This window comes from Dermacentor silvarum, chromosome 6 (assembly GCF_013339745.2).
Source record: "Dermacentor silvarum isolate Dsil-2018 chromosome 6, BIME_Dsil_1.4, whole genome shotgun sequence".
Taxonomy (NCBI): domain Eukaryota; kingdom Metazoa; phylum Arthropoda; class Arachnida; order Ixodida; family Ixodidae; genus Dermacentor; species Dermacentor silvarum.
The window spans coordinates 184,240,239-184,252,578 of record NC_051159.1 but is presented as its reverse complement, the minus strand read 5'-3'; the positions used below and the strand labels follow the sequence as shown (position 1 = coordinate 184,252,578).

Genomic DNA, 12,340 nt, shown 5'->3' with positions numbered 1-12,340 from the left:
CCACTATGCCTTCAGGTAACACTTGCTTCGTCAAGCCAAAATTGACAACGGGGAGACACATCCGATTAGCGGCAAGGGTAACGACGGAGTGTGGCACAGAGATGTCGCGCGCCAGGAGGACATCACGAATAGGGGCGACGACATAGTCGCCATCAGGCACGGTTGCCGTCGAGGCCAATTCGACGAAGGTTAGGGCTTTTGAAGGTAACCGAACAAACGCTGTAGTGCATAGGGTGTACGGTTGTTCGGGGCGAACGTCGCGAACAAGAGGAAGCTCGAGGCACAGCGTACCGGTGGAACAGTCGATGAGGGCAGAATGCGTCGTCAGAAAGTCGAGCCCGAAGATTAGGTCATGAGGGCAACTGGTCAGCACGGAGAACAGGACGGGAACTTGGCGGCCAGCAATTCCTACGCGAGCAGTGCACATACCACAGACGGCAACAGTGGCGCCATTGGCGACGCGTACGGCTCGAGTGACGGCAGGCGTAAGAACTTTTTTGAGGCGACGACATAGGTTAGCGCTCATTATAGACACTTGGGCTCCAGTATCAATCAATGCCGTCAACGGGACACCATCTACATCTACTTCAATTAGGTTCGTGTTCGTGAGGAGCGTCAACGGAGGATTTGGACAGGACGAACGTGATGCAGCACTACCTCCAAGAGTTGCATGGCCTAGTTTTCCGTCCGGGAGGGTCCATAATGGGTCGGCGACGATTAGCGGCGTGGCTGGGGCGACGGGGACCGACGGCGCTGAGGTGACGGCGAGCAAGTGGGACGACTGTCATCGACGGATAGTGAGAGCTCGAAGGCATACGGCGAGGCGAGTAGCGGCGAGGGTCGGCATATGGGCGAGGAGACGGCGAAAAGTAGCTCGAATATGGCGATGACCAGGAGGTGCGGCAGTGGCGAGCGACGTGGCCAATGCGGCGGCAACGAAAGCAAATGGGCTTGTCGTCCGGAGTTCTCCATTCTGTAGGGTTGCGGTATCCGGAATACAGATCGCTGCGAGGCGCAGCCGTCGGCACCAGTCGGGCGTCAGGTCGGGAGATGGAGCAGGCAGCAGGAAAACCGAGGTTGGCAAACTCTTGCCGCACAACCTCCTGAATGAGGGAGATCGCTGGGGCTGGTTGGTCAATGGTGGGGTCAAGTGGGCGCGGATGGAACGTGGCAGGACTGGCAGCCTCGATCTCACGGCGAACAATACGCGTGACGGTCTCATTGGAGGGGGGCGAAGCGGTAAGGGCGATGCAGGACGACGTCGCAGCGGTGTTAGGGAGCCGGGAGAATTGTGGAATGACGCGGCGGCTTTTGGCGAGCTCAAAGCGGCGGCATTCCTTGACAATGACGTCGATGGTAGACACATTGTTGAAGATCAACAAGTTGAACGCATCGTCCGCGATCCCCTTGAGAACGTGGCCAACCTTGTCAACTTCGACCATGTTCTCGTCGACTTTCCGGCAAAGAGCTAGGACGTCTTGTATGTACGAGACATACGATTCAGTGGAAGACTGCACTCGAGTAGCAAGCTCTTTCCTTGCAGCCTGCTGCCGACTGGTCGATCTCCAAAGAGGTCGCGGAGCTTCTCCTTGAAAGCGTCCCAGCTAGAGATCTCCTCCTCGTGTGTCCGGAACCAGACACGAGGCGTTCCGCCCAAGTAGAAGAGGACATTAGCTAGCATTATGGTAGGGTCCCAGTTGTTGTTGCGGCTAACAAGCTCATACATGCGTAGCCAGTCATCAACGTCGACATTATCTTGGCCGGAGATTATGCCAGGATCGCGGGGAGTGGCTACCGTGACGTACGTTGTGGTTGGAGTTGCAGTAGCAGCAGCAGACGAGGTGTCACCGGGAGCCATGGCGGAAAGCTGGACGGTGCGGCCGCTGCGGAGCTCTGTGGCGAGGACGGGGAACGGCACGCTCCACCAAAATGTTACGCGAACGAAGGATTAAGTACAGGAGACTATTTACAAGTATATTTACAAATGATAGCTGCAGCGCTGGCCAGATCAGCCGATAGCTCGAGAGCCCAGAGCAGTTCGTCTTCTTCGTCTAGGCGCCCGCGCGCCTCGTTCAAACAGCCAAATACCACACGCGTGTAGCAATATTTACAGACTCCCAAAGTGTCATGAAAGCATTGAAGTCACTCTGTAAACACAAAAACCCTGTACTTAATAAGCTCTATTCCATTCTGTGTAAAGTGTATATATCTAATCAGCATGTGATTATATGCTGGGTGCCGGGCCATAGAGGCATTGAGGGTAATGATCGAGCAGACCAAATGGCCACATCAGTTATATCTCAGGCGTTACATCTCCCTACAGCTGCTGTTCCTGCAACAGATTTGAAGCCTTTCCTGCGAAAGAAACTGCAAAGCCACTGACAACGCTTGTGGGATGCGGAAACAAATAATAAGCTTCACTTGATAAAACCACAGTTAGGTTTCTGGCTCCCCGTAACGAAAACACGACGAGCTGATGTCCTGTTCTGTCGTCTAAGAATAGGACATACATATGGCACCCACAAATTTTTGCTTACTGGCGATGAACCACCAACCTGTGGCAGATGTGGTGAGAGGCTGACCGTCCTCCATGTCCTCGTGGAGTGTCAGGAAGCCGAAACAGAGAGAAAGAAATATTTTCCTCAAGCGTACCGGTATCATGTCCCTCTTCATCCCATCATGTTTCTTTCTTGGTCAAGAACCGCTTTTTAACGAAAAAGCAGTCGTCGATTTCTGCATGGTATTAGCCCGATAAGTTCGTAGCGCATCCTCTCTCCAGAGGATGCCGCTGTGATAGTATTTTTTATAGCACATGCCTGCAGGCCCTCGTGGTTCAAGGGCTCTGTTTGGGCAGTAGTGCTTCTTGCCAATTACTGCATCTTAAATATTGTGTCATTCTTTCTCAATGCATTTTTCATTTCTTAGTACATGTCTATTTTATGCACTTCACAGCGATTATTTTTAATCCCCTTTACAGCCACGCTTCCTCAGAATTCATCGCTCCACTGCACACTCACAAACACTGGCATGGCGCTCTTTCTCCATAACTGGCCCTTGCGCCATAAAACACCACACATCATCATCAGTATATGGGACATGCACACAGATTATTGTTACCTTGCCAGCGTTGCAGTGCGAATGTCAGATTTCGCTGGGCACTGCATCTGCGCCTGAGCACCATTAGAGCGGTGCCTGTTGCCGCCTGTAAAAGGCACTGCCCCTCACATGTTCTGGGAGACTTTCACTGTGTGGTATTGCAAGCAATTTGAATAAACAACTGAAACGGTGTCAGCATCCACATTCCTGTCATGGATGACCAATGACAAAGATTTGTTTTAAAAAGACTTGCTTAGGATAGTCTTGAATATGCAAGGAAACACCTTATTTCCTATGCAACACCGTGTTCAGAAAGTAACAAATGAGCACGCAGTAGGCACACTGGGCAGAGTTAAAAGTAGTTTGCTAAAGAAAACATTCCCTGAAAGAAAGAAAGAAAGAAAAAACGCATGCACACAATGTCAAACTTTACTTTACTCAAGATACGACTCATTCTTTGCTGAAGCTGTGCAGCATGCTGCCATTTGGCCACTGATTTTGCACATAACAATGGATGCCCCTTAAATGCTACACAAGAAAACCTCAAATCACATGGTGTCACTTTCTAACTACAGTTCACGAGAGCACTACAGCAGGTCCATCATCATGCTTTCTGAGTTGTTGAATATTGTACTAGCCGCTGAGAATTTCCGAGTTCCAGTTTTCCAGCTGCTTTAAGCAGGAGAAAAAATTCTTTATTTTTTATTTTTGGTCTCTGTCAATCTCTTTGTCCATGCATGCGTGCATCCATACATGTGCACGCACTATCATTTCATTTATTTTCATTAGTATGATACATAAAACACAAGTGGAGTATAAATACACAATCGGAGGCCTTGAAGTAAGAACTGTTTCTGAACAGAAAAAAAGTGGGCTTAGTAAAACTGTGGCAAACAGCAGCAGCTAACAGCATCATCACCAAACATCATCAGCAATAATCAGCTATAATGGCATAATGCAGTGTTCAGAAAACAAAACTGTGGTAGCATGTGGAACACGCTATCCTGAGAAATATCTGTTACAGCAACAAAAAACAAAAAAAAAAACTACCCAGTACTTATTAAACTTCCTACTTTATTATACACATTATACAAAATTAAGAGTTCGCTAATAGCCTTATAAAATATTTCTTGGCATTAAACTTGAAGTATTAAAATGTGCATGCCTTGATAAGTGGGATCAAATTCCACAATAATATGCCTGAAAACACAACAGTAAACTTGAAATTACTCATGATTAGTTCGAACTTTAAGAAGCAGTAGGTTATGATGTGTAGAAAACCTTGTGGTTATTTATATTAATGAGGCTAGCAAGAGTAAAGCCTTGAATACCTAATTCGGCATTTATGAGATGGAACATGACTATTAATACAGTCAAATCTCAATGGCCCAAGAATTTGTTTGAATGAAACGGAGTTCTTAAGCTCACTGAATGCAAGACTTGTGTAGAGCTCTGCATTGCACGATGCATGTGCACCAAGCCAACACACGAGTTCCAAAAGAGTGGCTTCATGGTAGTGCAGCGCATGAAGCCACACCTCAAGGCGAAATTTGCATATAACCCACAGCACGACCTTACTGTTATGTGGGCACAGCACTTGCGACCAGCTTAGAAGTGCTGCTGCAGCAAGCTTGCAGTTTGGTCAGCAGTGCGGTATAATCAAGTTAACCGTCGCAACTGTTTCCGCGTTCAAATTGTGGAGCGTTCTTGCACTTTAAAATTTTGACAGGACCACAACGTCAGTTCGAATTAGCGAAACCCCACCGTAGCAGCTTATTGCAAAACAGCATGCACAAAGGGGATGATAAGTAGGAGCACAGTGAGTTGTAAATGGCCGAAATGTCATTAATCGTAACGCCTGCTTTTGTAAGACTTTTGGTTGTCGGAGATGCATAGAGAGTGATTACTCCATCATGACAGGCAGTATGAAAGATGACTGTGCAATACAGCTAATACAACAACAAGAGAATGCTTGATTGCAAAAAGTAGCTTGTTTTGATAATGACATTAATACTAAGGAAACTTTTTTAATGAGAGATTGGGCATGGTCGAGAATTTAAGTGCTCAACTTAAATAATGCTGAGAAATTTTATTGATTGATATATTTACGAGATTGTAAAGTGATACTACTAATAAGAATCTATGAGTGATGTTTGCGGAGAATGAAATATTTTAAATTCTCTCTTCATTGGATTAATGTGTAACATGCTTTTTATACACCACGAATGAACATTAGTGAGATCATTGTTGAGCATTTTTATAGTACAAAAGAATTTCTGTCAGATTCAAAAATGGTGGTGTCATCAGCGTAGAGAAGGCAGTCCGCATGTATAAATATTTGTGGCAAATCATTAATAATAGAAAGAACGACGACCCAAGTATTCATCCCTGGGGATCGCCTGTGTTAATAGTTTTGGGTCGCAAGAAACAACCATTCACATGGACCTCGATCTTTTAGGTAGCCGTAAGTTTACTGCAAATGTGGCCAGAAATGCCAAAATATTGTCACCTGTAGTAGTGGGAATAGGGCAAGCGCAGAGGCGCAAGAAGAACGAAGTGCGCGTGCTAACCGCCCCGCTCGATGGTTAGCTCTCGCCGCCATTTTCTCCAGAGCCCAGCTGCTCATAAATAAACGTCGTTAGCCCCCTTTGAAGGCGCGTGGCAAAGTGGTGGAGGTGCGGGGTACTTCTCACTCATGCCGCAGACTCCTCCTGGGAGCGGAAGCACCAGCCCTGTGTTAGTTGATACTCCCGTCCATCGGACCAGCCGCAGGATCCGGGGACTGCCTCCTGAAGATACTGAAGACACCGCAGTGCTTCAGACTACCCCAACCGGTATGGAACGTTCAGTGACGAATCGGTATACGCTTCAAAATCCACTGGTGCCGAAGTCGTTCCATGGCGACGTCTTCGAAGACGTCGAAGACTGGATGGCCGACTTCGAGCGCGTGGCCGAATGCAACGAATGGGATGACGCGACTAAACGTAGGAATGTCTACTTTTGCCTGGAGGACGGCGCGCGTACATGGTTTCAAAACCGTGAGGAGCAACTGACGTCGTGGCGCGACTTCCGTCGTCAGCTACTAGACACCTACGCCAGTCCCGATCGCCGCGAACGAGCCGAACGAGCAATCCAGGCCCGACTCCAGCTTCCCAACGAAAGCGTTACTGCGTTCGTCGAAGATATGACGCGCCTCTTCAGACGAGCAGACCCTGGAATGACCGAGGACAAGAAGCTGCGTCACCTGATGCGAGGGGTGAAGGAGCAACTCTTCGCTGGTCTGGTGCGCAATCCTCCCAAGACTGTCGCCGAATTTTTAGCCGAGGCTGTAAGTATGGAAAAGATGCTTCAGCATCGCTCGAACTTTTATGATCGGCAAGTGAACGCGAGTACTGACATTTTGACGGCCATTGGAAACAATAATGACAACCTTCGCGAACTCATCCGCACCGTTGTGCGCGAAGAACTAATGAAGGTTTATGGCACGCCACAAGCCACAGTGAGCTCCATTGCGAGTGTTGTAAAAGATGAAGTCAACCAAGCACTCCGGTCCAACTTTCCTTTTGCTAACACCGCGCCTGTACCTTCTGTACACCACCGTGCGACCTACGCAGAAGTGTTGAGACAGCCTGCTTCGTCCCCGCCGCTGTTTGTCCAGGCCGCTCATCCGGTTGCACTTCCACCAGCCCCACCGGTGTCTTACATCGAGGAACGACGCACGCCTCCACCGTTTCACCATGCCGCTCCTCCGATTGTGCTTCCGCAGGAGCAACCAGTACATTACGCCGACGATCGACGCATGTCCCCTCGGAAGTCAGATGTTTGGCGCACTCCGGATCGCCGTCCTCTGTGCTTCCACTGTGGTGAGGCAGATCATTTGTACCGCCAGTGCCCATACCGACGCCTTGGGTTGCGGGGCTTTTCCGCCTACTCGCCACCACCCCGACTGGGCCAACGACCTCGGGACATTGAAGATTATCTCGCTCAGCAACGCATGCCACCGCCTACCGGGCGGCAGTCGCGCTCGCCGTCGCCAAGGCGATTTTCACCATCGCCTCAGCGGTATTCGAGCAGACGGTCGCCAAGTCCCCGCCGGGAAAACTAACTCCAGCGACCTTTGGGGGCGAGGCCGCTGGCAGTCGACGCGCTGAAGACCTCCGATCGACGCGAGTAACGAAGGGTACCGGACCGACATTAACTGCAGCTGAACGGAATGACCGGCTTTCGCTCGACATACCTGTGGTGATTGACGGTTATGCGGTTAGCGCTTTAGTGGATACCGGAGCGGACTATTCTATATTAAGCGGGAAGATGGCGACGTTGCTGAAGAAAGTAATTACACCTTGGCATGGTTCGCAGATTCGTACGGCTGGTGGTCACGTCGTTACTCCACTGGGAACCTGCACGGCAAGAGTTCGGATTCGAGGATCGACATTCGTGGCGAGTTGCCTTGTCTTACGAGAATGCTCCCGCGACGTCATTCTCGGAGTTGACTTCCTGCAGGAATACGGCGCTGTTATTGACTTACGGGGAGGTGTAGTCACGTTCTCAGCCGACCAAGCAATCGACACAAACGCCGACAAACGACGTGACGACGCGCTACGTGTTTCCGCCGAAAGTGTTACGCTTCCTCCACGAGCCAGTGTTCTAGTCGAAGTGATGTGCGGTGGATTGCGCGAAGGTGGAGTGGTCGCAGAAAGTAACTTAGCGTATCTACTGACGCAAGGTGTTTGTGCGGCCAGAAGTGTGCTACAGCTTCGTGATGGCCGATCTAAGTTGCTAGTCACCAACTTTAGTAACGAGCATCGACACCTTTTCCGCGGTACTTCCATAGCGTTTGCCGAAGAAATAGAACACGTTGCTGAATGTTTTGTCCCTGAACCAGTGAGGATGGCTGACAAGGCACTGGGCAACATCGACATTAATTCAGAGTTGTCTCAAGACAAACAGGCAGCACTGCACGCGCTCTTGCTCGAATTCAGGGCATGCTTCGCAAGCTCGTCTAAGGTGCGCCAGACTTCAGTTACAAGGCACAGGATCATCACATGCGACGACGCACGCCCGATACGCCAGCAGCCCTACCGCGTGTCGGCAAAGGAACGCGAAGCGATTCGTACGCAAGTACAAGAGATGCTTGAAGACGGCGTGATCGAACCTTCCAACAGCTCATGGTCGTCTCCGGTCGTTCTTGTCAAAAAGAAAGACGGAACGCTGCGCTTTTGCGTCGACTACCGGAAGCTCAACAACGTAACTAAAAAGGACGTGTACCCACTGCCACGTATCGACGACTCGTTAGATCGACTGCGGCGTGCCCAGTACTTTTCGTCACTCGACTTGAAAAGTGGATACTGGCAGATCGAGGTAGACGAACGAGACCGCGAGAAAACTGCCTTTGTGACTCCCGACGGCCTTTACGAATTTCGAGTGCTCCCTTTCGGTTTGTGTTCAGCCCCAGCTACTTTCCAGCGAATGATGGATACTGTCCTCGCTGGATTGAAGTGGCAGACTTGCCTTGTGTATCTTGACGACGTAGTTGTCTTTTCTGAAACATTTGAGCAACATCTTCATCGCCTGCGGCATGTGCTAGAAGCGCTCCGATCGGCTGATCTCACGCTTAAACCTGAAAAGTGCCACTTCGGTTATGAAGAGCTCAAGTTTCTTGGACACGTCGTCAGCGCCAAAGGAGTTCGACCCGATCCCGAAAAACTTGCCGCTGTGGCAGCTTTTCCTCCTCCTGCCGACAAGAAGGCCGTCCGACGCTTCCTGGGCTTGTGTGCGTATTATCGCCGCTTCATTGACAACTTCTCGAAGATTGCGGAACCCCTGACTCGCCTTACCAGGGATGACACGCCATTTACCTGGACGCATGAGCAACAGACGGCCTTCGCTGACCTACGACAACGCATGCAGTCAGCACCCGTCCTGGCACATTTCGACGAAGAGGCTGACACCGAGGTGCATACTGACGCCAGTAACATCGGCCTTGGCGCAGTACTCGTCCAACGTCAAGACGGCATTGAAAGAGTAATTGCTTATGCTAGCCGCTCGCTGTCCCGTGCCGAGGCGAACTACTCTACTACAGAAAAAGAGTGTCTCGCGGTCGTCTGGGCGATCACGAAGTTTCGCCCTTATCTCTACGGCCGCCCCTTCAAAGTGGTGACAGACCACCATGCTCTATGTTGGTTGGCGAACATACGCGATCCTTCAGGACGACTGGCACGGTGGAGCTTGCGGCTACAGGAATTTGACGTCACTATAGTTTATAAGTCTGGCCGCAAGCACGAAGACGCCGACACGTTGTCGCGTGCTCCCGCCGAATCTGTCAGTCGACAGTCAGAGGACGACGACGGCTTCCTGGGCGCCCTCACTACGTCGGACTTGGTCAGATGGCAGCGTGACGACGCTGAAATTCGACCTCTAATCGACCACTTAGAGGGCCGTCAAACAACCATACCACGCCATCTACGTCGCGTCTTGACGTCCTTCTGTCTACGAGACCATGTGCTGTACAAGAAGAACGCCCGCCCGAATGACCGAGCCTACCTCCTAGTAGTTCCCAAGGACTTGCGGGACGATATTCTTTTCGCTTGCCACGACGAGCCTACATCTGGCCACCTCGGCTCCTCACGAACGCTTGCTAGAGTGCGCGAGATGTATTACTGGCCCGGGCTGTCGGCAAGCGTAAAACAGTATGTTAAAGGCTGTCGTGAATGTCAGCGGCGAAAGTCACCACCCCTGAAGCCCGCCGGGTTATTGCAACCCATCGAACCACCTCATAAGCCATTCAACCAAGTCGGCTTGGACATTCTTGGGCCGTTTCCTCTATCAACCGACGGCAACAAGTGGGTGATTGTCGCCACTGACTATTTAACCCGGTATGCTGAGACAGAGGCGCTCCCACGAGCCACGGCTTCTGAGGTAGCGCAGTTCTTCATGTGTCACATTGTCTTGCGCCATGGTGCCCCATCCATTGTTATCACAGACAGAGGAACGGCGTTCACGGCACAGCTCATGGACGAAATTTTTCAACTAAGCAACACCAGGCATCGAAAGACGACCGCTTACCATCCGCAGTCCAACGGCCTTACGGAGCGACTAAACAGGACCATCACAGACATGATCTCTATGTACATCGACGTCCAGCACAAAACATGGGATCGTATCCTGCCTTATGTGACCTTCGCGTATAATACCGCCGTACAAGAAACAACGCGCTTCACACCATTTCGCCTCGTCTACGGCCGCGAAGTGCAGACGATGCTGGACGCTATGCTTCCGTGCCACGACTCCGAGCACCTAACTACTGACGCCGAAGAATTTGCTCAGCGCGCTGAGGAGGCTCGCCAGCTCGCGCGGCTGCACATCGGTGAGCAGCAAGTCTCAGATGCACGGCGCTATAACATCCGTCACCGGCAAGTGCGCTACAGTCCCGGAGACCAAGTGTTGGTGTGGACCCCTGTTCGCCGCCGTGGCCTTTCTGAAAAGTTGCTCAGCCGGTATTTTGGCCCATACAAAGTGCTGCGCCGCATTAGTGACGTGAACTATGAAGTCGTTCCAGACAGTGCGGCGCAAACACGGCGTAGACAACCACCTAGCCCTGACGTCGTTCACGTCGTACGCATGAAGCGTAGGGCTTCATGCGTACGACGCATGTTGCGCGTACGTGATTGTCGACAAAATCACGTTGCGCGTTCGTGATTTTTACGCTCCCATGTGCACCCTATGCGCTTACCTCTCTGTTTCTAGAGACGTAGAGAACTGTTTCTAGCTACGCTGCTGTAGCTATCACTGTGTTCTGTGCTCGAGCATTTTCATTGAGCGTGTTTTTTTGTTTTTTTTTGTTTGTTTTTTTTTGTTGTTGTTGTTTTTTCCCTTTCCCACACCACTTCTTGAGCATCGAGGCGATGCTCTTTCCGAGGAAGGGGGGAAATGTCACCTGTAGTAGTGGGAATAGGGCAAGCGCAGAGGCGCAAGAAGAACGAAGTGCGCGTGCTAACCGCCCCGCTCGATGGTTAGCTCTCGCCGCCATTTTCTCCAGAGCCCAGCTGCTCATAAATAAACGTCGTTAGCCCCCTTTGAAGGCGCGTGGCAATATTGATAAACGGAGCACCAATGAGCCTAGTTTATGGCTAATATAACTTTGCCTGTAAATGTAACAAGTGCACGTTCTTGACAAAACCTTTCAGAAGCGAAATTGATCAGGAGACAATAGACAATGTAAATAAGTCATTAGTCAAGCATTTGTATAGTATTAGGTTTTCAATTACATTGCTAAAGAAAGGCAAAATGCAAATTGGATGATAATTAGTGATGCTCCCGTTATCACCTTTCCTAAAGATTAGGATTACTTTACCTGCTTTGAGGCAATTGGGAAACACACCATCGTTTAAGTAATTTGTTTGCTATGTCTGCTAGTACCGGTGAAATTTTTTTAGACACTGGCTTAATGTTCAAAGGGTAGATGAGAGAAAGGCCAGGACCAATTGTTGTAAAAGGTATAAAACTGCTTCTGATGTTGTATAGAAGTAAAATGAATGGGGACTGCGTGGAAAAGTAGGTAAAGGTGAATCACACTGTAAATTGTCACAGCTGTGAAATGGTTACTGAAAACATTGGCTAAATCTTTATGGTCGGTAAAATTAAGTACTAAGGACAAGGTAAGCATTCAGACACATCTTCTGAATAAATTTTTGTTGAGAACCTTTACCTGAACTCTGCCTTGTATAATGTAACCATTATCTTAATCATATGATTCACATCCTTCCATTAAGTTTATTTTGCTTTTCTAATTATTATGACTATTATTATTATTAACCTAATTTTTATTTATGTGTGACTCAAGGAGGACCTGCGTCGATGCCAAGAAACCCTGAGAAAAGAGCAAGAAGCCAGGCAAATAGTGGAAAGAAAACTACTTGAGGTCAGTTTTTTATTTGCACCCATTATTTGACTGAGTTAAATAAGCCCTGCCTTATGACAAGGGCTGTCTCATCATGCACAGTTTTCCCATGCATATAGCATACAACTTGGGCTTTCTCTCTCTCTCTTTTTTCAGCTCTTTGAGGAAAATCGACAACTACGTTCTCAGCAGTGCAAGGGTTGCCAGCAGGTTGGATATACACTGGTTTCAGATGCACTGCTGAAGGACATCGAAAGGGCTTTCATCAAGTTCCAAGTCTTCTTGGCTGCCAGTGCCAACACAAACAGGTGGGTTCAACTGCTAATTTTTATTGTGTGCAATTAC

At 49.5% G+C, this 12,340-nt stretch overlaps 1 protein-coding gene across 2 annotated transcripts in view; it reads left to right on the top strand.

Moving 5' to 3' along the window:
* Nucleotides 1-12,340, top strand: part of LOC119456530 (uncharacterized) — a 61,973-nt gene that overhangs the window by 45,546 nt on the left and 4,087 nt on the right. For both annotated transcript variants that reach the window (XM_049669943.1, XM_037718359.2), the window contains 2 exons: nt 11,939-12,016; nt 12,152-12,303. In XM_049669943.1, coding sequence (XP_049525900.1) covers nt 11,939-12,016; nt 12,152-12,303 — 230 coding nt within the window. The remainder of the gene's footprint in view (nt 1-11,938; nt 12,017-12,151; nt 12,304-12,340) is intronic.